Raw genomic sequence first — 23,957 nt, forward strand, 5'->3', positions numbered from 1 at the left:
AGATTACATTGAATCTGTATAACGATTTTGGGCATATGACCATTTCTACTATGTTTGTTCTTCCTTTCCATGAGAAAGGAATATCTTTCCCTTTTCTCATATCCTCTTTGATCGCCTTTGATGTGACAGTACTGTAATTCTCAGTATATAGATCTTTTACTTTGTTTGTTTGATTGATTTCTAGGTATTTCATTCTTTTGGGTGCTATTCTGAAGTGTGTGGCTTTCCTAATTTCTCTCAATGAATTTGTTGTTTGTGTACAGGAATGTTATTGATTTTGTATCCAGCTACATTATTGAGTTCGGTTGTTAAATCTGTAAGTCTTTTGGTGGAGATTTTGGGGTGTTCTATATAGAGTATCATGTCATCTGCAAATAATGATAATTTAACTTCTTCCTTTCCTATCCTTATTCCTTTTATTTCTTTTTCTTGTCTAATTGCTCTGGCTAATCTTTCCAGAACTATAATGAACAGGAGTGGTAATAGTGGATATTCTTGTCTTGTTTCTGATTTTAGAATGAAAGCTCTCAATTTTTGTCTGTTTAGTATGATGTTGGCTGTTGGTTTGTCATAGATAGCTTTTATCCAATTTAGATAATGACCATCTATTCCAGTTTTCTGTAGGGTTTTTATCTGCATCTGTTGAGATGAGTTTTGTCTTTCGACTCCAGATGATATATGTTAAGGCTTGGCAAAATTTTTGTTTTTGTGTTAATATGCTGTATTACATTTATTGATTTATGCATTTTGAATCATCCCTGTATCCCTGGTATGAACACAATTTGGTCATGATATACACTCTTGATGATTTGCTGCATTCTGTTTTCCAGTGTATAGTTTGTTCTAGATGTTCCCCCAGAGCGTCATGTAGTCATGGGATGGGCTTCTAGAGTTTATGATTGATCCATGTCCAATGCTGGGATTATGGGTGTGAGTGCTACACCCATACAGGGGTGGGTAGCCTGCATATAAGAGAGGGAAAAAGGCTTGCTCTTGCTGCTCCTCCCATTTTGTTCTTGTTGCTTTTGCTGTTTTCTACTGCCATAAACTGTTGCCCTGTGTCATGTGCTACCCTGCCTTGGAGTCAGCAAAGTTTGGGCTGAAACCTCCACAAACTGTGAGCTAAATAAACCTTTCTTTTTCTTAATTTTGGGTGTCAGGTATTTTCTCTGAGCAAGAAGAGAAAAGTAACTAGGATAGCCAGTACCTTCTTAAGGATTTTTGTATCTATATTCATTAGAGAGATGCCGGTAGTTTTTGTTTTTGTTTTTTCTGGTTGGGTCCTTCTCTGGTGTAGGTATCAGAGTAATACTTGCTTCCAGGAATGATTTTGGAAGTATTGCTTCCCTTTCATTTTCATTAAAGAGTTTCTGCATTAGTGGCGTTAGGTATTCTCTAAATTTTTTGTAGAATTCAACAGTGAATCTATCAGGGCCTGGGGTTTTTTTTTGTTTAGGTTTTTAATTACATTTTCAATTTCCTTGACTAATACTGGGTTACTCAGAATTTTTATATTTTCTTGAGTCAGTTTTGGTAATTCATATGTGTCCAGGAATCTGTCCATTTCTTGTATGTTTTGCTGTTATTAGAGTATAGGTTATTGAGGTAAGTATTGGTGATCTGGATTTCCACAGAATTCCTTGTGTTTTCACCCTTTTCATTCCTAGTTGTTTGAATTTGAGTCTTTTCTCTTTTTGATAAGGTTGGCTAGAAGTTTAGCAATTATATTTCAGTTTTCAGAGAACTAACTCTTTGGTTCATTGGTTCTTTGTATTGTTTTCTTAGTCTCAGTTGCATTAATTTCTGCTCTGATCTTTATAGTTTCATTTCTCATATGAGCTTTGGGTTTTCTAGGAGAATTTACCACTATAAACTTCTTCATATGAGTGCTTTCAGTGCATTCCACACATTCTGGTATGTTGTGCTGGCATTATCCTTGAACTGTAGATACTGTCTAATTTTTTCTTTAATTTCATCTGTGCCCTTTTGGTTGTTCCAGAGAGTATTATTTAATTTCCATATGTTTATGACATTCCTTTGATTTCTTTTACCATTGATTTACAGTTTCATTGCACTGTGGCCTAATAGTATGCATGGGATAATTTCAGTTCCTTTGCATTTTCTTAAGCATGTTTTATGTGCTATTATGTAGTCTTATTTTGGAGAATGTCCTGTGTGCAGCTGAGAAAAATGTGTATTTTTATGTTATAGGGTTGAACACTCTGTAGACCTCTACTAAATCCATTTGTCTAAAGTTTAGTTTGGTTCTAACGTCTCACTCTTGATTTTTTTGTCTAGTTGATCTATTTGTGACAGTAGGGAAATAAGTCCCCCGTTACAGTTGTATTAGTGCTTCTTTGATTTTTCATGTACACTAATAGTTGTTTTATATAGTTGGGTGCACTGGTATTTGTTGCATGTATATTTATGATTGTCATCTCTTCCTCTTGGATTATTCCCTTTACAGGACCTTCTTTGTCTCTTTTGATCAGTCTTAGCTTGAAATCCACGTTGTCTACAAACAGAATAGATACTCCTGCTTTTTTCCAGGTTCCTGTCACATGGAATATTGTTTTCTATCCTTTGACTTTCAGTCTATGAACTTCTTTTTAATTAAATGTATTTTTTTGTATGCAGCATATTGTTGGATCTTGCTTCTTGATCCATTCTGCCAGTCTGTTTCTTTTGTTTGGTGAATTGAGACCATTAACATTGCTGCTTATAACTGGTATGTTTTAACTTATCCTTGTCATGTTATTTTCCTGTTGTTGGCTCCCTTTCTTCCCCCTCTGTTAAATTGCCTTGCCTGGTGGATTCATTCCGTTGGGGGTTCATGGAGTTGTAATCCTTGTTATCTCTTTCCAGTATATTCTTCAGAACATTTTGGAGTGATGGTTTGGTGTTCTTGAATTTCCTCAAAACTATCTTATTTCTCCATCAATTTTAAAAGATAGTTTTTTAGTGGGTACATCAATCTGGATTGTAGGTTGTTTTCTTTTAGGGCTTGAAATACTTTGCTCCAAGGTCTCCTAGACTTAAGGGTTTGTGTTGGAAGTCAACTGTGATTCTGATGGGCTTTCCTTTATAAGTGATTTGTTTCTTTTCTCAACAGCTCTTAATATTCTGTTCTTGTGTTAGATTTCTGGAATCTTGACTTATATGTCTTGAATTATATGTCTTGGTGTAGATTTTTTGATCATGACTAATTGGAGTTCTGTATTCCTCACACTTATCTGTATGTCAAATTCTTTTTCCCTCTTTGGGAAGTTTTCTGTCAGGACTTCTGTGAACAGGTTTTTCATGTCATTTGCTCAGTGTCCTGTGACTCTGCTCAACCTTATGTTATTCTTCTTGGCATCATCTAGCAGCTGCTGGATTTGTTTCTCATGGCTCCTTGTTGTTTTAACAAAGTCTTTCTTTCTTTTCATGATTGCTAACGACAGTCCTGTCTTTTATATCTGATATTCTGTGGTCACATTGTCTCATTCTGCTGCATATACTTTCAATGGAATTTTTAATCTCTTGGATATCTGTTTTAATCTGTTTTGTAGATTCTATTTCTTTCCTATGTTGGGCATTCATAGTTTCCATCATTTTCCTAAAGTTCTCAATTTTTTTTTTTTATTTGTATGTGCTCTATAGTCATGAAGCTTGTCTCATTATGGTCACTTTCTCTGTAGTTGTCTAAGAAATTAGTTCTGATTTGATTTTTTTCTAGAGGCTGATTCACCTGTTTTGTTACTTCCACTGTTAACACTTCAAAGAGCCCAGGTGGATGGCTTTGGAATTGTTTCACCTCAGTGCTCCCTGTGTTTGTCTTTTGGTGAGCTGGACGTATGGAGTTGTACTTTGATTTGTTTTTTCTTTTCTTTTTTTCTTCTTTTTTTTTAGTTTAATTTCTGGGTTGATGCTTATAAATTGCTCATGATGAGTACCTTTTTGCTAATGTGTGGAACTCTTAAGGAATGACTACTTCTCACAGGTGTCTTCTAGGTATAGCTGGCTTTAATGTTTTAAGTCTGCTACAAGCTCCTACCTCTTCAGTTTATTGGGGATGACAAGTTGTTCCCTCCTTGGCTCGGTCCCTGGTTCTTTGGCACTGGCCTATGGTGTTTTTTATGATCCCTAGACAATCTCATTCTTTGTCTATCAGGAAAAAAAAAGTGGATTAGAATAGTTATATCACTTGGCTAAAGTGGTACAATCAGGAATACAATAATATAAAAAAACAGCCTAGAAAATGACAAACTATGGTAACTATTGTTTTGCAACCCTTAACCATATGGATTAGATTTCTGGTTATATAACAAAATCTAAGATGAACTAGAAATGAATGAATTTTACCCAAATTTTAAATGGGTCTGGGGGAAAAATAGAGAAATAGAAGAAGAGGACAAGATTAGAAGCAAGGTTGGAGGACAAAGGAAGACCATGCAAACTTTGGGATACTGGTGAAGAAGAATAGAGGAGGGAAGGAGAAAAGGAAGAAATGAGAATAGCAGAACTACAACAGCAAGAAACTAGATACTCTTCACACTCATATAAAAACAAGATCAAATAATCAAGAAAAAACAAAACAACAAGAGTGTAGAAAATCTGTCTACATACTAAAGATCCAAAGAATACAGCTGAGGGCCTAGATCCCATGGCAGTGTCCTGCATGAGTCCCACTGAAGACCTATAGCCCATGACAATGTCTCATGTAAATCTGTTTCATGGATCTGCACTGGGAAGGCCCAGAGGTCAGTGGTGGAAGCTAGAAAGTCTGTGCCAGTGGGATAAAGGATCTGTGCCAGCAGGATGAACAATCTGTGCCAACAGGATGAAAGGTGTGTGCCAATGGGATGAAGGATCTGTGCCAGTAGGCTGAGGAGTCTGTACTGGAGTCAGGAAGCGACACGACACTCAAAGTAAGAACCAGAGCTCCCACAAAAAGTCAAGCCATTCTTAGCAACAGTGAAGTCCCGAGCTCCTCCAGTGATGAAAACAGCCAAGTTCATATCAGGAAAGCCAGCGTGACAAACTTCTGCAGGAGAACCAATAGCACCGCCTCTTCCTCTCCAGTCCTTCTTCTTATGTTGTTGGCAGCAATCCTCAGGTGGGCCTTCCACACTCAGAGCCAGGCAGATTCTGTTCAGGTGGGGGTTACAAGTTGACCACAAGTTGTCAGTTCACCAGAGCATCTGAGGGAGTAACAGTGACAGTACCCAGCAAATTGCCACATTCCCTCAGTGAGAGGTGCTGGCAATTGGGAATGAGAATTTAAGTGACCAATAAAACAGGGGACAAGGTGTGACCAACCGTAAGTTGGAGATTGTGAAATTTTAAAAAATCCTTCTGGCTGCTGTGTACAATGGTAGCTCCAGAGCAGCACATCACACCACAAACATAAGCACTATCTGAAAAGGGGTTAATTGGAGTGGATAAATAAAGGCCAACATACCAGCAAGGCCAATATACCAGCATGTGATTCTGTCTTTTGTGCAGAAGAAAAACTCATATCCTGTATTTGGGCACCCAGGGCTCCAGCTTGTCTCTTTCCCTTTGGCTGTGGCTCTGCCTTATGGCCAGGAATGGGCTCCATCTTTGGTGCCCTACTCCCCACCAGGGGACATGGCAGTTGCTGCCTCTGCAGCCATGACCACTATTTTTTTTTTTTTTTTTTTTACAGAAATTTATAAAAGACTTAGAACAAAAAAATGCAGCAGTCACATATGTGACTAATAAAATACATGCAGTGTCAGTGAACTGGAAACTAAAAAATTGGTAAAAAAGCAAAAACGACCTAAATAAATGCAGTTATATTGACCATGAATTTGAAGACTCAGTGTTAACTAAGATATCAAGTATCTCTAAAGTGTACTACAGATTGAATTCAATTTTATTCAAAATCTCTGCAGGAATTTTTATAGAAATCAACATTCTGATTCTGAAATTTTATATGGAAATACAAAGGAATTAGAATAGAAACAACAATTTTGAAAAATGACAGAGTTTGAGAATTTACACTACCAGATATCAAGACTTACTATAAAGCCGTAGTGTGAAATACTCCTCTAATGAGGAAGTTTCTTTTTTGCCCCACACTGCTCCTTCCTTATCTAACTGAGCAAAACTAGAGGGCGTAAGCTCTGTCAAGGTGGCTGTTGCCCTGCCATCTTTTTCGTGCTCAGGATTTGATTTTAAAATAGTGCTCCGAGCTAAATCCCCCTTGGTACTCTCAGCAAGCATCTGACCGTTAAGACACTCCCTAATCCAGGTCCACAGGAAGAAAGTAAATATAGGAACCAGTAATGCAACAAGCATTTCTGTTTACATCTGTGGTTCTTGAGAACCTTTTTGCCCCATGTTTTACACCTGAGAATATCAATATCAATACACCTGTATGATCAGTATTAATGCTATCAATGCACTTCTCCCCCTTTTGTGAGCACAGTGAGAAGTGTCCCCTCACCTGCTGTTTCTTTGTACCATGGTCCTGTGTTCAGCCACCAATATGTCATGTCTAGCATAGCTGTATTCCTAGGGTGTGGGAAGGATGGTGGGAGGATGGAGAAATAAAGATAAGAGTCTATATACAAAAGCTGAGGTCAGGTGGAGCCCTCTCTCCAGATGGGAGGAAAGGGACTTTTTCATTTATATATTTGGCAGGTTGATGTCACATGACACCCCTCTGCCTAGCAACTTGCCTGCATTATAGCCTGGGGTGCTATGAGTCCTTGGACCTGGGGCAGCATGTTCACATGGCTTGCCTTGGGTGTTCTTTGTTCTCAAGTCTAGCCTTGCTCCAGTCCCACTCATGTGATCAACCTCCAGCTTCAGCTACTCCCCACATTAAAATTGTATTTTTGACTCATCCAGAAGAGTCCAATAATATAAATTACCTATGTAGTAGTAGATTAATGGCAGCAAAGGATAAAAATAAGTCTTTTATTATAAGAACAATCATTGATTAAAGTTTCATTTCTCCAATAAGTGGGTATATCCTAATTTACTTACTGGAGTGGAATAAACTGAAATCTTGATCCAGTTTAGGAGCTCTTCATTTAAGTGTATTTAACCCATACCATTTATTTATGTCAGCTTGACATTTTGTGATATCTTGCCCTCTTCACTGTTGTCTGCCTAGATGTAAACATAAACCACTAGACTTCAAGATGATTGCCATAATTTTTATGTCCCAAATGCCAGTGTTCTCTGGGAACAAAAGAAAGCATTTTAATGAAAACTTTTCAATTGGGGGTCAGCGATTCTGTTGAGCTCTGAATATTTTTGTGAAAGAGCCCTGTAAGTAAAGGGGACTCAATGCCTTTGTGTTAAAGGACTAAGCGGTAGTTGCGTAGGTGCTTCTGGCTCCTCCTGTCACGAGGAGGTGAACTGTAGATCTCTTAGATTTTAGATACCCTTTTCTGACCTGCCTTTACCACTTGCGTGCTTACTCTTTCCCAAATTCACTACACAGAGAGCATCTAAATTCAAAAACTTTCAGATTTAGTTTAATTATAAAATATTTTAAAAATGAGATCATTTGTGAGGTTTTGTCATACTGTTTGAGCATAGCACTCCAAGCTCATTTCTGTACAGTATTCATTCACACCTGTAGTGTCAGCTGCTGCCTGAATCTCTTCAGCGTTGTGTAACTCCTGCCATGCAAGTCGACCCTTCTTGCCTTATAATGTGCCTGATAGAATGTGCTTTGTTAGGATGTGGCTAAACCTGTCTCTCTAAAATATTTTGTTGCTACAGTGCATCGCCTTTTGGAGCCCTTTGGCTAGTATATCTTGCCCAAGTGAGTTTTTTTCCCCCTAACATTTTTTATTAATTTTTCATGTTTCAAGGTTTTAGGTCTTCTCACGATTCTTTGATTTGTTCTAAGATAGCTGTTTACAACTCTGAACTGACAAGAAAATACCAAGTACTTTAAGATATCGTGGCAGTAGAGGGAAAGAAAAGAGCCAGGTGAAGTACAGGGTAGATGAATGTTTATTATCAATTTGTGCAGCTATGATAACTGTGTGCTTAATTCCTTGTGCTAGTGTGATGGTCCCTCTAGTGGAGGAAGCAGATGAGGAATAAAAGAAAATCTACTGTCAGCTTATGTTGAGAGTAGTGAAGAAGTAGGTACGAAGGACAGAAAAGAGAGAAAGGGTGTAGTTTTATTTGGGTAATTAGGGAAGACCCCTCTGAGAAAGTGATGCTGAAGCAGATCCCTGAAGCACTCACGGAAGTGAGCCACTGAATAAGAGTTAATTTGGTCAACAAGCATTTATTTAGTGCCTGTCCACTGAAAACTGTGCATGTGTATGGTTAAAGACATAGTTTTGGGTGTGGTAGGGGAAACCAGACCTACTCATGTGGAGCTTATTTTATAGTAAGATCATATTTTGGGCAAAACTGTATTAGGTTGAGAAAATAGGAAATGCACAGGCCCTGAGTAAGGAGCATGCTTTCTTGTTGCAGGAATAGGACAGGAGCCAATGTAGTTGGAATGAGGTAACCAGGTGAAAGCAGAGAGATTGCCAGGGCCTATGTCATGCAGGGCCCTGGCGCTTTATTCTTCTGATAGGCAGGGACCTATTGGAGAGCTTCGTGTTAAAGAGTCGATATGACCTGTATAATTATTATTTTTTTTTTTTGTTTTTCTCCGGTACCGGGAACCGAACTCACGACCTTGCGCTTGCCAGGCAGGCGCTTTTGCCGCTGAGCTAAATCCCCAGCCCCCTGTATAATTATTTTGAAAAGATTTATTTTGGCCGCTATTATTGGTAGCAGTTTAGGAGGAAATGTGAGGTCATTTGCATTGAAGCATTAGTGGAAAAAATGTTGCAAGATGTGGTCAGATTCTGAATCTTTTGAAGATGGCCCTGTGGAGATTTGTCAAGGGATTGGAAATGGGGTGTGTAGGACTGAGAGGAGTCAAGGATGACAGTTACCTTCTGGAGAGAATGGAAGAACCATTGGTGGAGATAGGTAAGGCTTGGGGAGGGGCCCCTTTGAAGAGCAGAGTTCATTTTCAGATATTAAGTGCTGTGAAGGTAAGGGAGAAGTTGGAACCAGGTTTAGAAGTTTTGTGTTTATTGACATACAAGTAGCGTAAATCTGGGACTGGGTGAAATTTCTGGGAAGTACAATGTAAATATAAAGAAGTCTGTGGACTAAACTTGAGGGCACCAGAGTTTAACGACCAGGGAGAATGACAACGGACCAGCAGACTAAGACAGACCAGCAGAGTGTTCTGGGAACTATTTACAGAAAGTTTTTCAAGATCAGCTGTGCAGGGTCCCACAGTGTGAACACTTAGGGTTGACTGTTAGATTTGGCTATATGGAGGCCATCAGGGACCTTGATAACTATCTCTCTGGAGTGAGGCAGACAGATGCTGGATTGGAGTGGTTTGAAAGAGCACCAGAGGAAAGGAGGTAAGGCAGAGACTATTGTAATCGTCATTGTCATCGTCATGTTCGTTAATCGAGTGATTTGAAGACCTACTTATGCCAGGAAGCATGTCTACTAAGTACTGAGGTTCAAAGATGATAAAAGTGGTCCTGCCCTCCAAAATCTCACAGCAAGGGAGGGCAGTCCAGGGACAATCGCTAACGAAGTGTACTTTGGGCCATTTATACGCTTGTGTGTGCTTGGATGGTGGAAACACAAGTTAAGATACTCATTCTTCATGGTGACTGAGAAGTGACAGAAGGAGGTGGTCCAGGAATTCAGACTTTAAAAATAAAAATAAGGAGGAAAGAACTAGATAGAGTAGAGAAGGGGACCTAGGAGATAGGTATTTGAGGAGATGAGGTACAACAGGCAGTCCGGGGTGGGCCGCCTACAAGCCATGTGGACCACCTCGGAATGAGACTGGTGAGGTCGTCAGTTACAAATGAATGATATCCTGGTAACACATTTAGACTTTTTCTGTAAGCGAATTGTGGCTGCCAAACCCGGGAATGGTATGACCACACTGCTGTTTAGAAGGATAGCGCCGGTATTGTAGAAAATTAATCTGGTTAACAGTGTGGAGACTGGAGTAGCACAGAAGCTGAAGACTAAATTCTCAACTTAAAGGCTCGTTGCTGTTGCAGGCTTCTTGTTTTCTTTTCCTCAAAATTACTTTAAAAAGTTAGTAACTGCCCATATTTCTTGGATAGAGTGCTCTGTTTTGATAACTGTTTACACTGTGTAACCATAAGATGAGGATAGTTAGTATATCTACCCCTCATGAATCTACCATTTCCTTGCACTGAAGAATCTTCAAAAACCTCTAAATATTTTGAAATGTTTAGAGCAGTGCTGTGCAACAGGGCACCCCTGCTTTTCCCTCTCACCTATTTGTTTGTGTCTCTTCCGTGGTCTCTTTATCGGCCCTGTGCCCTGCACTTCCCCAGCCTCTCGTAGCTGCTTTTCTACTCTCCACTTCCTTGGAATCTGCTCTTTCATGTACCATGTGTGAAGAAGATCATGTGGTACTTACCTTTCTGTACCTGACTTATTATTCATGTTCTCCAGGCTCATCTGTATTGCCACAAATGACAGGATTTGGTTTTTTATGACTAAAAAACCAAATTTGATCCCGTATCTTGGCAGTTCTGAGTAATGTTATAGTAAAAAACGTTGGGTCTAGTGAAATTGCTGAATATATGGTCCCTCTCTTTTCAGTGTCCTTGGGAACCGCCCTACTGCTTTTCCTAATAGCTGTACTAATTTACATTCCCACCAATATGGTATGAGTTCCCTTTGCTCTATTCTAGCAAGTGGCTGATTTTAAATTCTTTTTTAAATTTAAATTTTATTCTTTATTGTTTTGCCTTTCTGCTAGTACCCATGCTTACTGGGATGAGGTGATGGCTCATTATGGTTTCGATGCATATTTCTCTGATTTGTGATGTGTTGAGCAGTTTTTTGACTTTTATTAGTACGTTTGCAGTATGCAGTGACTACTGTAGAGAGTTGGTACTTGTACATAACACATTTCAATTTTTCCTGCCTTCCCTTTACTCCATTTAATTTTCCCAGCATCAGATTCATTTATTTATCTTATAAAACCTTATAAAGTTAATTTTCATATGTAAAGATTGAAACCAAGTAATAGACCAAGGAACATATAAAACATTTAAGACAATCTAAGTCAAGGTGCACTTTGAGATACATTCTCTGTGCTGGATTGAAATACCTTTTTGTTTTGTTTTGTTTTCTTCTCTTGCTTTGAGCATGTCCTTTTATACTTTAAGGGCATTTGCACGTCTTCGTTTGAGAAATGTCTATTCAGGTCTTTTGCTCATTTTTAATTGGATTATTTAGGTTATTTTGAAGAGTTGTTTGAATTCCTTACATTGTCTAGATGTTAACTCTTGTCATCATAGTTTGAAATATTTTCCCCTATTCTGTAGATTGTCTCACTGTTGTGTGATTATCTTTTTTACTGTCAGAAGCTTTTTAGTTTGATGTAATCCCATTTGTGTATACATGCTTTTATTGGATGTGCTTTCGGGGTCTTGTCCAAAAAGTCCTTGCCCATTCCAGTTTTCTGAAGTGTTTCCCTTTTATTTTCTTCTAGTAGTTTCAGGCCTTCCATTTCAGTCTTTATTCAATTTTGGCTTGATTTTTGTGTATGAAAACATAAGGATCTAGTGTCATTTTTGGCAGTAGATACCCAGTTTTCCCAGCACCATTTATTGAAGACACAGACCTTTTTCCATTGTGTGTTTTTTTTTGTCCTGTCTAAAATCAGTTTTCTATATGTGGACTTACTTTTTTGTGTTCTCTATTCTGTTCCACTTGTCTGTGTATATTCTTCTGCCAGTACTCTGCTGTTCGGTTACTATAGTTTGTAGTTTATTTTGAAGTCAGGTAGATGATGCCTCCAGCTTTGTTCTTTTTGTGCATAAAAAACTATTCAGGCATTCTGTTTATTTTATTAATGTATTCATTATTATCTATTGTATAAATATTATTTAATTAGAATAATCCACCTCAGACTACTAAAGGGCCTGGGATCTGATTAAGTAGCGATGACAGAAAGGAGCAAATAAGTAACTCTTTAGGCAGTTTTGGGTGTGGGAATGAGGAAAAAAGACTCATGGATGGTTTCAATGTCTCTCACTTGGACAGACATTAAATAACCATCAAAATTAAATACCCTGGGCAACCAGTGGATAACAAATAGTACCTAATTTTGTGACTTCTATTTTTAATATAGTTATTTGGAAATAAATAATGGAGAGGCAACATTGATTAACTTGCATAGGCCTATGGTTCTGTTCTCCTCAGAAAATGCACTTTTTTCCCATTTGACTTTTAAATGCTAGTGAAGTAATGAAAGGTGGGAGAGAATCAATATATTTAGAAGATCAGAAATGTAAAGAAGAGTTGAAGAATAAAGCCATTTCTATTTTGAAAGGTTTTATCATTTTTATTTCCATTTTGCTAAATTTATAAAAATAAATTATACCTTTAGAATCTCATGCATTTGATGACTCTTATTTGAAAAAATGTTGGAGACTTGTGATTATAGAATTGCTTCAATGGTAACATAAACTGACATTTTTGTGTACTTTTAGATTTATTTACATCCAGTTTTTATACTGAGATTTCCTTTGAGGACCATTTAAAGCACTTACTTATATTTGCATTTAAATGTCTAATTGTGCTATCTGTTCATTTAATGTTCTTGGAAAATCCATAATAGAGATAGCCATGTAATATTTCCATACTGAAAGTAGTTCATAAATGCAAAGGATTATATTAGATATTTAACATTTCTTCTACCTCCCCCATTCCATAGTCTAATCAGAATTTTAAAACTTTTGGTAAAGGGTTGGATGGTAGAAAATATATAGCTCATCTGCTATGAATTATTTTATTTACTCTCTGAATGTTTTTCTTGTGAACTTCTCTTCTGGAATTTTTTACCCAAAATGTAATGCATACAGTTTGCTGCCATGTCATAGTGGAAAAAGTACTGTACTTAAACTGATATTATAATTCCCATTTTTAATCCAAGCTAATTGCTAGTAGAAATAAATTTGGCTAGAAAAGTTTTCCATAGTGAAGTTACTATGAGATTATGCCGTCCGTGTTGTTAGGAGGCATTTACTTAGAACTGAGCTTCCATGGAGTTGTTCTTCTTACTCTGCATTGAATGTAGCAACTATTCACCTAAGCGACGTGATATCAGTGCTCTTTGCTGCACAAAAGGAAGCTTGTTCACCTAAATGTATCTCTACTAAAATATGTGGAGTGATTGGAACTTGGGTTGACATTCTTCTGGTCCTCTGTTGGCTACTGCAGGTAGCCAGTCCAGCACCTCTTTATTTACGATCTCAAGACACTCCCATTTGCCCCATCATGTGGGTATATTTTTGTGATGTCTAAGAATGCATACAAATCATATCCTGGAAATTTCTTGCCTGGCATCAGAATACCTGGAAAGATAATTAGTGATGAGAAAACTGTTAGTGAGCACAGCATCAGATAAAAATAAAACAGATCTTAAATCTAATAAGGTTTCTTGACTTCTCATTTGTCCATATCACTCTTATGGCCCACATGGCATCTTAACTGAAATTGATGGTTTCCTGCTGGGCAGTATAGAGGAGCCCAGCGTGCTCTGCCCCCTGGGCCTCACTTTCTTCTAGTCATACTGACTATCTTCCTTCTCAGCAGAAAGCTCTCTGCAGTTACATATAGTGCAGTTGGTTCTGTTTCATTTTATAACTACATTCTAGTCCTACCTTCTTGAGATTGTTTCATGGTTACCTTGATTAAGATTTAGGTGTAGCCAGGCACGGTAGCGCACACCTGTAATCCCAGTGCTTGGGAGGCTGAGGCAGGAGGATCGTTGTGAGTTTGAGACCAGTCTGGACTACATAGTAAGCTCAAGGCCAGCCTGAACTGCATAGCGAGACCCTGTCTCCAAAAAACAAAAACAAAAACAAAACAAAACAAAAAGATTTAGGTGTGAAATGGTTGATTGAACCATACTTTACAGTTTTATCTGCTTGATTTTCAAGGGGCAATCCCTTTTTCCTTCCTTTGCAAGTTCTTGAGGGATATCTCACTGTTGTCTCTGGGAAATATCTGTCCATTCATAAAAATTGCTTGTGTTGACAGATGTTAACTCATGCATCGGTATCACATATAGTGGTATATGATATATAGAATTATTTTCACTTAGTATAAAAAGGAAAGTTCAGATAGTTACAAAACATAAAATTAGGGGGAAAAATGAAACTAGGTGTAACTGAAGTATACCTATGAGTATTTTAATTATAGTTCTAGTTTTACCAAAACTTCCATTCTGTGGTTTATTGTTGGTAGTATGATGGTGTTTAGTATTTATCAGTATCATTACTGTGGTCTATTACTGTTAGACTTGCTGTCTTAGCTGTTGTATCTACCTGTATATCTGTATATGGTATTTGCAGGAAGTTTCAGCTGATCCTCCCGCCACACTCACAGCAGCAGAAGAAAGAAAGGAGAAGGTTCCCAGCCCTCACCTCAGCCACCTCGTGGTTTTGACATCTGGGGATACATTGTACGGGTTGGCAGAAAGAGTGGTAGCCACGGAGTCCTTGTAAGTTGTTAGAAACAGTTGCTTTGCCCTTAACTATTTAAGAAAAGTTCTACAAGCAAACATCATATAATTAGACTTCTACAGTGACCACCTCAGTCAGTATTTCTGAGGAGTACATGCTAACATAGACTACCAGTTGATTTCCATGGTTGGCTTTTAGTTATATAAATGAAGAAAATCTTCTAAGTATTGATCTTTAGTAACACGATCCTTCCTGTAGTTAAAACTTTAAGAAGTCGTAGAGTATAATTTACATTTCTGCGTTGATGACTGACGGTCCTAGAGCAACTGAAGCTACGTTGTCAGTTTAATGCTAAGTATAATTCACCCTTTACAAATCCCCAAATTTGTTAATTCACTTAAGCACGTAGCTTCTTCCATAAAATGGCCAACATAACTGAAACATTTTGGCATACCTAATAAAAAGTGGAGGCGAGCAGTGCTGGATCCCAGTATGTGTGCAGGCTGGAATCGAGGTTCATTCACCAAGCAGGTGTCTCCCTGCCCGCACACAGTTTTTGCCCTGGAATTCACCTGTATGCATGGGTGAGTACATTTCTCTGCATGTCATGAATGTTTGGATAACTTACAAAGAGTTTCACAGGTTGAGTCTGAACTCACAAGTCTGTTGTATATGGTGGAAAGGGATCTTTAAAATAAATCCTTCAAAGCTGCTATATTCCTTTTTCAATCTTTTATGTGATCTGTGTTTGTATCTTACACACAAAGCGACATAACTGCGTACCTTGTGATGATCTCATGATCTCCTTTGAAGTTACTCTTCTTTTACCTCAACTTGCGTTCGTTAATTGTTGTATAAACTATCAGTGAATGTGTCAAGGTCAAACTACTGTAACTTGGAAAATCATTTTGATGGTTAAGGTTTTGCTTCGAGATCTTAAAGGATTAATTTACAAAAACATAATTGGCCCTACCTCCTATAGTCTGTTTACATGGTGGTTGTTTATGCTCCAGGGTGTTCTTGGCTGAACAGTTTGAGTTTCTTCAGCCACATCTGGATGCTGTGATGCCTGCAGTCAAGAAGCCCTTTCTGCAGCAGTTCTATTCTCAGGTCAGAGGTGGTCTTGTATTGTGTCATTTCAATGGGGAGTAAGATAGGACTGTCACCAGGTATTTTTTTTTGTTTTGTTTTTCTACTAAAGTACAGTCTCCAAACCCTAGGAGAGCTACTCCTTCATGGACGCCTGTGTTTAAAACAAATACTTATTGAGCACCTCATGTAACTTCTAGTTTAGGGGGTCAGTTAAGACCCTGTCTGTAGAAAGGTACGAGGAATGCTATGGTGAGGGAAAGCGCAACTGCAGCATATTCAACCCCGTACTGGAAGCGGGAGTAACCGTGGCGGGAGAAGGTTGTCTAGTAAAGCTGTCTGGAGGAAGTGATGTCTACATGGTAGCAGCGAGGTAGAGAGACATTTAGGGCTATATTCTAAACTAGGGCAGTGGCCTGTGTCAGGAGCAGAAGGTGAAGGAGAGGGGGCTGTGTGTTGGCAGCTGGGGAAAACTGAACTCTGTCGGAGCAAGAAGAGGTTGATGATGAGAAAGATGGCTAGGGTGACCAGCAGCAGCCGACCATGTAAAGTGCTGGCGTCCTGAAGTTGAGCTTTATCGGGAAGGCGCAGGGCAAAGTGGGAGGGTTTGGGGTAGTTGAGCAGCATTGCCAGGTGTGTGTTTTTAGAGGAGTTCTTTGGGGGCAGGCTGAAGAGTGTAATTAAATGGCAAGCATAGGGAACGGGAGACCAGCCTGAAGGCTTATATATTTCCCTAGTCTTCATGACAATCTCGAGCTGTTCTGTAATATTGGTGTCAGTGACCTTGAGTTCATGGAATATCTCAATGTTGTGTTTTGAATAAGGCCTTTGGCCTCATATTAAAATATTTTCATAGTTTCAATCTCCAGTTGTTTTTCTTATTTTCAGATATGGAATGTACTAGAAACAGGGGGATACTTTTGGAAAAGGATTATTTTCATTTCTGTGAAATTTATTTCAGACAGTTTCAACTGCAAGTGAACTGCGGAAACCGATTTACTGGATTGTAGCCGGTAAAGCCATCGATTATGAACAGATGCTGCACTTAATGGCCAACGTGAAATGGGATGTAAAGGAGATTATGTCACAGCACAACGTATACGTAGATGCATTGTTAAAGGCAAGTGCTCTGGGAGACAGCTTTACTAAAGATCATTCTACTAAGAGAAATGTGCCTTTATTGCAGTGACTGTAAACGTAGTGAGAAGATAGTTTCTACCTCATTTCCATAGTGATATTTAACCCTCGGAATAAGACGAGGCTTACTTTCTGAATTTTGAGTCCTTAGTTAGATTGAAGAATAATTCACTGGTATTTTGTTTTGGTTCATAGATTTCCCATGTTGAGTTAGTGTTTGATTACTGCGTATCATGGCTGACTTTCATACTATGTAATCCCAATAGCCGTTATTCTGATGTCAGGAAGATATGTCTATTTAATTAGAAGTTAATTCTGTAGTTTAGTATGCATATTCATTAGCAAAAGATTATGTCCTTGATCATTCTAGGTTGTTTCTCTAGGAATCACATTATTTTTGCAATGTATCATGCAAGTAGTTCTTTGCATGCAGTAATCTGCTTTTGTAAATTTCCTAGAAAGAATTGTACTTTATTTTTTCCATTTATGTATAAGTAGATATTTATAATTCACCTGGCATGTGTCATACAGTGACGGGAGTGCTGGCAATATATAATCATGAATTAAAGAACCTACATGCCTCCATAAATTTACATGCCACTGGAAGGATAGGTGTAAACAGATAAATGGAGATATGATATCAGCTGATGCATAATGCTGTGAAAAAAATAAATCAGCTAAAGAGAGATGGGAGATGTCAGGATTTGGGTGTAAGGAATACCGTTGATTGGCGCTGGTTACACAGGGACTCAGATGAAAGGAGCGGAAAGGAAGCCCAAGAGAAGTAAGGGAATGAGGTGTCGATACAGGAGGTGAGGAGAGAACATCAGAGAAGGTGAAAGCATCTTTCAGAAAAATTTTGTTTTACACTTTTGTCAATGAAAAGAAATTGGCTGCTCTTAAGCTCCAGGCCTTTTCTCATTTATACAGTCATTCTTACCTCCTTAGTTGAAGGCAGTAAATACATAGTAATTTGGACATTGTTTAACTGGTTAATGACACATTTCTTTTGAAATGAAAGGTAGTGTACTTTGTCTTATAACATAATCCATTTATTTTTAAAAAAAGAATCATCACCCTAAGTCCAAATTGTATTTGGCATTGATCACTCTTTTTTTTTTTTTTTTTTTTTTTTTTTGGTTTTTCTCTGGTACCGGGAACCGAACTCACGACCTTGCGCTTGCCAGGCAGGCGCTTTTTGCCGCTGAGCTAAATCCCCAGCCCCCACTCTTTGTTTTATTTCATTTAATTCTGAATCTTTCTAAATTTTTTCTTTCTTTTTCCATCCTTCCCTTCTTCTGTCTCCCCTTCTCTCCCTCTTTTTCCTTTTTCTTTTTCTTTTTTTACTTTCTTTCTGGGAAAGTACTGTTGCATTACAACGATACTTACATATGGTCACCATTCTTGTTATCTTAGGAGTTTGAGCAGTTTAACAGGAGACTAAATGAAGTTTCTAAGAGAGTTCGGATACCCTTGCCTGTGTCTAACATACTTTGGGAGCACTGTATACGATTGGCTAACAGAACTATCGTGGAAGGGTAAGTTCTTCATGAAAGCATTATCTGTTTCTTAAATGACAAAATATAATACATGAATAACAATATATGCTATCACTAAGGGATGGTGAGAATAGATAGAGCTAATTAACCAAATTTGGAAACGGGATATAGAATAAACCATAAAGCCCACTGTGCCTGTCTCTGTCTGTGCTTTATTTTCTTGTTGGTGACATAGAAAAAGCTAGAATGAGAGTCGAATGCAAAATCTACTGATTATCTGAAAATTAAGCTAATAATAACAATTCTACTAAAATTTTTATGACGATCCTTATTCCTCACATCTGTTGAGCCCTGTGTGTCATTTACTGAACCAAACATTATGTCATCAAAGATTGTATCATTAAATCCTACCTTACCGCTTTTCAACGGGTACTATTACTCTCTGCTTCATCAGTGTAGAATCCTATGCAGAAAATCAAGGCTTAAGAAGGTTAAGTAACTCCCCCCAGTTCAGTTCTATAGTCAGAGAAGCCCTATGAACTCCTGGTTTTCTGATGGCAGAGTCAGTTCTCATAACGCTTGTCTCACCGTTAACCATCACCATCATGTCATTGTAAACTGTATTAATCTGTCCTCTGCTGAGATCATCCAGGTTTGTCAGTAGTGATTTTTCCACTTACTCAAGAGACTCTGCTTTCTCTGCTCACAATGTGTAGAACAGAAGTAAATATCAGCAATGCATTTAAAATATCCCTGAATGCCAGCCCGTCCCAAGACCACACATAGTGATCTAGAATTGCACATCAGTTGAATTTTCACTCCATCGTTATCCAGTGTCTCTTTAGTTCTCATTTGTTGTGAGAAGAACGTGTTAGAAAGTAGAAAGGTGCTGGTAATGAACTGACAACTGTCTAGCATTCCATGTTGAAGCCAGCAGTGCTAATAGAAAGCGGCCGTGTCAACAATTGTGACCGGGAAGTATTTTCAGTAAATTGGTTTAATAAAGTAGAAAAGTGAATAATATGTGTTAAATTGTATAAAAAAAATGCTCGGTCACTTTAAATAATATGAGTTGGGTTTCCTTACAAAGTTCCTGAGGGGAAATACTTCATTTTCTAAAGTTGATTTTTCCACAGTCTGTATGATTGATTGAAGGAATGACCTAGGAGTAATAAAATATTACACTGTTCTGGCTGATAGAGTTATGCTTATTACTAGTCTACCTTAAAATATACAGTATTTCAGTGGGTGTCAGAACAAGTCTATAAAATCGTTTTATCATAGGAAATAGATATAGTGTTCATGGGAGAGTTATTTCATTTGTTTTCTTTGCATGGAGAAGTTGCAATATTGAACAGTTTTATAAAGCTAGGATTACTTTGGAGTATTCAGGGCTTAGTTTTATAAGTAACTTGGCAGTGAGATGAACTGAAATGCCGCTTTCACTTTCCTACAGACAGTTATGTTAATCAGGTGCAGAGAAAATGGTGTGTACATACAAACAGGACTCTGAAGTTGGTTGATTTCTTTGCTTTACCAATGAGGAAACTGAAGACGAGATGAAAAATAGCTTTTTTTTTCTTTAAAAAAAATCAAAACAATAAGGCATGAACTTAGTCCATTCCTTCTGAGTCTCAGGTGCTGTTTTTCCGGAATCCTGTCATTTCTGGACAGTGTGTCAAAATGTGATTTAGAGAAAAACTGACATATTAAAGGTTTTTTTTTTCCTAACCCTAACCCTCCTGTCACTTGTGTTGTCTCATTATTGTGTATCTTAGATACGCCAACGTCAAGAAGTGCAGTAATGAGGGTCGTGCCTTGATGCAGTTGGATTTTCAGCAGTTTTTAATGAAACTTGAAAAACTAACAGACATCAGACCCATTCCTGATAAAGAATTTGTGGAAACCTATATCAAAGCCTACTACCTAACTGAGAATGACATGGAACGCTGGATCAAAGAGCACAGGGTGAGAACTGGAAAACTGTTCGTTGGGTGTTTATTCCTTTCCTTTGCATTGTTCTTGTGTGGTGTATTATGTAATAATCAGGAGAGTGAAATTTGCTTCTTTAACACTGCTACTGGGGTCAGTTCACTATTTTCAGATTATGTTTGTGCAGTGCCCTTTGCCTAAATAAATCCTTTTGAGCCCTTTTAAACTATCACAGTAATTATTCAGACATATAACCAGAGTCAGAACATTAGCTGTTTTTCCTGTAGGTATGTGGTAGGAAAATGCTTGAGTTGGTTTACAGAAAGGTATAATGTGTTGTGAAATAGCCTTTGTAGAACTTAAAGCTTCTTGTCCTCTACAGTGAAATGATACCATTCTAATCACGGTGACATGTATTATGCTTGAAGATAGTAATATTTCCATGGCTAAAGCTTAATTTGCATCCTACAATAGATTTTACCCTTAGTATAGATTTGATTATTTTTATTTCATGAATATACAGACAGAGAAAAATACTATTTATTGTTTTTCAGGATGCTGAACTTTCATCCTTGTTTAACTTAGCATGTGTCACTTAGGCATGGTTGGTAGGGTTGGCTTTAATGCACCCGTGTGTCATTTGCCAGATAGGCAGTATGTAACGATGAATTTAATGGTAGTGTTCACATTTAGTCAGACTCTAAATATTATGGGTAAGGGCTAAGTAATATTTGGGTAAGGAAATAAGGAATTATTTGTATTAACATTATCAAGGTTAGCCTTTTAAATTCTAATACCATAAAAAGAGGAAATGAACTGAAGCTTGGAACGTCAACATTAGGTCAGTTTTGTGTATGTTCAGTTTTGTGTAGACTGGAAGAAGATTAGAAATGTACATGTTATTGTGTCATGGTTACTTTTCTTTCGTTGCTGAGACAAAATACCTGATGCCCAAAATTAAGAAAGGAAGGGTTTATTTAGCTTACAGTTTGTGGAGGTTTCAGTCCATACTTGGCTGGCTCCAAGGCAGAGTGGCACATGGCAGAGGGCAAACGTTCATGGTGGTGGTACAGCAAAGCAACAAGAGCAAAAGGAGTGGTGGCGAGCAGCCTCTTCCTCTCTCTTACATATACAAATTATCCGCCCCAGGGCAATGTAGCACACACATCCATAATCACTCAGACTCTAAAATCCCGCCCCATGACGGCATGTGGCTTTGGGGGGACACCCAGACACAAACCGTAACAACCTGTAAGCCAGAATGGAGGGAACTTCAACACTTGTAGCTCCAGTGATATTTGAAAACTAAATGCTAAGACCATGTTGATGGTCTGCTGAATGTTGCTGGAATTCATTTAACAGAGTAAGCCATAGACACTATAGCTTTCTTACTGAGGAAGGAATTTGCAGAAATAGTACAAAGTAACTAAGGTAGAAGGCACAGTTCTCCAGTGTGTGTTTATTTGATGCTAGAGTGATACCTTCATTAGGATTTTTTCTTTGAATACAGTGTTCTGAAATTTTTTTAGCTGAGTGTTTTGGAAGACTGTTCAGTGAACTCTGAAATTCAGCAATAGTTCTCCATCAGCAGCAGGGAATTTTAGAGCAACACCCCACAGTGCAAGGCTAATGGTCTGTGAGAGGGGTCTCACTGAGTGCTAACTGTGTACGTGAGATTGGTGATGGGTGGTGGCGGGTGCCCTCTGAGCATGTGTACAAACTGAGCAGTTTGCCGAGGTTTTCGAGGAGCTTGTTCCTGTCTTATCTTTAGTGGTTACCTTCAATAAAAAATTTTCTGTTTTTATAAGTCTGTAGTATACAGCTATGACTTTTTGCAGCTCAAACTCCAGAACCAAGCCAGTACGCAAAAATTTCTCATAATTTTATATTTCTTTCTTATCCTAAGAACTCACTGTCTGAAATTGAAGAACCCTATGGATTTCAGTAGTGGAGATAGTCTTAAGTTACTACCAATTATAATATGAGGGTTTAGAAAACTGACTTTCTGATCCTTGTTCCCTTATTCATTTTTTGTGTCTTAGAAGAGTTTTTACTCTGTTGGAGATTTCTTTTCAGTTGCTTATAAAATGTAGAGTACCAGAAAAATACTTAATCAGTAACATTTTAAAAATTTGAGATGACAGTCTATTTGATAACTTAATAACAGCTTCACAGAAACAAGCATACAGTATGTGACCTTTTAAGTGATAAAAAGCCTAGTCATGTCAGATTATATTGCCAGAGTAAGGTGGATTCTGCTGCTTCTTATTTCAAGTGAGTACTACGATATCCTTATTCCTCACTTTACAGCTTAGTAATGTTTGTCTTCTGTGTCCTCGCTGTATTGCCACTGTTGTTCACTGCTTCATCACAGTCAGAACTACCCCCCAACACCAGAAGCCTGTATCCGACTGTTCTTCTGGTACATCGATCAGATACATGTCTTCAGTATACTAAATCTGGGTCTTCTTTCTTTGAGCAGGAATATTCCACGAAGCAGTTGACCAACCTGGTAAACGTTTGCCTGGGATCCCATATCAATAAGAAAGCCAGACAAAAACTTCTAGCAGCTATCGATGATATAGACAGACCTAAAAGATAATGAACGCAGTGGTGTCTCCATCATGGTGTCAGTCTTCACTCAGTGTATATGACATGAAAGCCAGTTTTTCCATGTACTCTTGACAACTGTTTGCTAAGAATACTGTGCATGCTCCTTCCAGCTGGAAAGTGGAAAGCACTGAAGTGTGTGTGGTGTCCTCAAACGACTTTTATACCCTCTGGTCTCCTCGCTTCAATTTTTGGTACCATTTGTTGTAATCCTTTCCTGAAACGCTATTATTGCTTCATTAATAACTATTGTTATGTGACTACAATTATATATTTTACAGAAGAATGTATCATAAATATATAGGTAGAAGAAATAGTGGCTAATATATATGTGAGCAGTTTTTGGAGAGTGAATTGATGTGGATTTTTTTTTACCCCTTGAACTTGGTTCTTCGTAAGCATAATGTGACTGGGTTAATGTACAGTATTTCCTAATTATGAGCACTGCATGAGAAGTAAAAAGTGCATGTAAGTGCAATAGTTGAAAAATCAGTATATTCTGTTTTTAAATGTCCAAGTTTGTGTCAGAGTTAATTTGGTTATAAAGTGATCATAAATGATGAGATTTAATAAATACTGTACTCTAAAATGATGAGTCTGTGTGAGACATTTCATTCTTACCCAGCAGGCAGATTTCATGACACTATAGTGTAACTTTTTAAACACATTTTAATTGTAATTATTTTATATTCTAAAGCCAGTGGTGAGACCTAATTTCACTACATATACTTTTTCACTGTCTAATGTGGAGTTTCCTTTTATCTTTCTTTGTAAAAATACAGAATGTCTTTTATACACATTTTCCTCCCTAAGTTCAGCTTTTGTCTTCAGGCAACAAAACCTGGGTTGACTCCCAGGAAAGAACAGTCTCTTAATCAAGCATAACTGTAGGGCCAGGTGTTCACCTTTCTTACATATCTGCTTTGTAACACAGGTGCAAACTACTGTGTGTCTAGCCGGTGATGAACTTTACAACCCAGCTGTAGTAACCATGTACTGTTCCTATAAGCTTTCCCCCGAGCCAAGTCTTTTTACTGTATATATGAGACATGAAAGTCAATTTCCTGTGCACAAATGCCAACTATCTATTTGGTTTTTTTTTTGGATTTTTTTTGTTTTTTCTCCGGTACCAGGAACCGAACTCACGACCTTGCGC

The 23,957-nt window shown here is 38.0% G+C and overlaps 1 protein-coding gene across 2 annotated transcripts in view; it reads left to right on the forward strand.

The window, feature by feature from the left end:
- Positions 1 to 23,393, forward strand: part of Vps50 (VPS50 EARP/GARPII complex subunit) — a 110,111-nt gene extending 86,718 nt beyond the window's left edge. For both annotated transcript variants that reach the window (XM_005388036.2, XM_013516067.1), the window contains 6 exons: positions 14,424 to 14,572; positions 15,548 to 15,644; positions 16,585 to 16,743; positions 18,177 to 18,298; positions 20,038 to 20,227; positions 22,674 to 23,393. In XM_005388036.2, coding sequence (XP_005388093.1) covers positions 14,424 to 14,572; positions 15,548 to 15,644; positions 16,585 to 16,743; positions 18,177 to 18,298; positions 20,038 to 20,227; positions 22,674 to 22,793 — 837 coding nt within the window. In that variant the 3' untranslated portion in view covers positions 22,794 to 23,393. The remainder of the gene's footprint in view (positions 1 to 14,423; positions 14,573 to 15,547; positions 15,645 to 16,584; positions 16,744 to 18,176; positions 18,299 to 20,037; positions 20,228 to 22,673) is intronic.
- The last annotated feature ends 564 nt before the right edge of the window (positions 23,394 to 23,957 follow it).

This window comes from Chinchilla lanigera, unplaced genomic scaffold, assembly GCF_000276665.1.
Source record: "Chinchilla lanigera isolate Chin_1 unplaced genomic scaffold, ChiLan1.0 scaffold00031, whole genome shotgun sequence".
NCBI classification, from domain to species: Eukaryota; Metazoa; Chordata; class Mammalia; order Rodentia; family Chinchillidae; genus Chinchilla; species Chinchilla lanigera.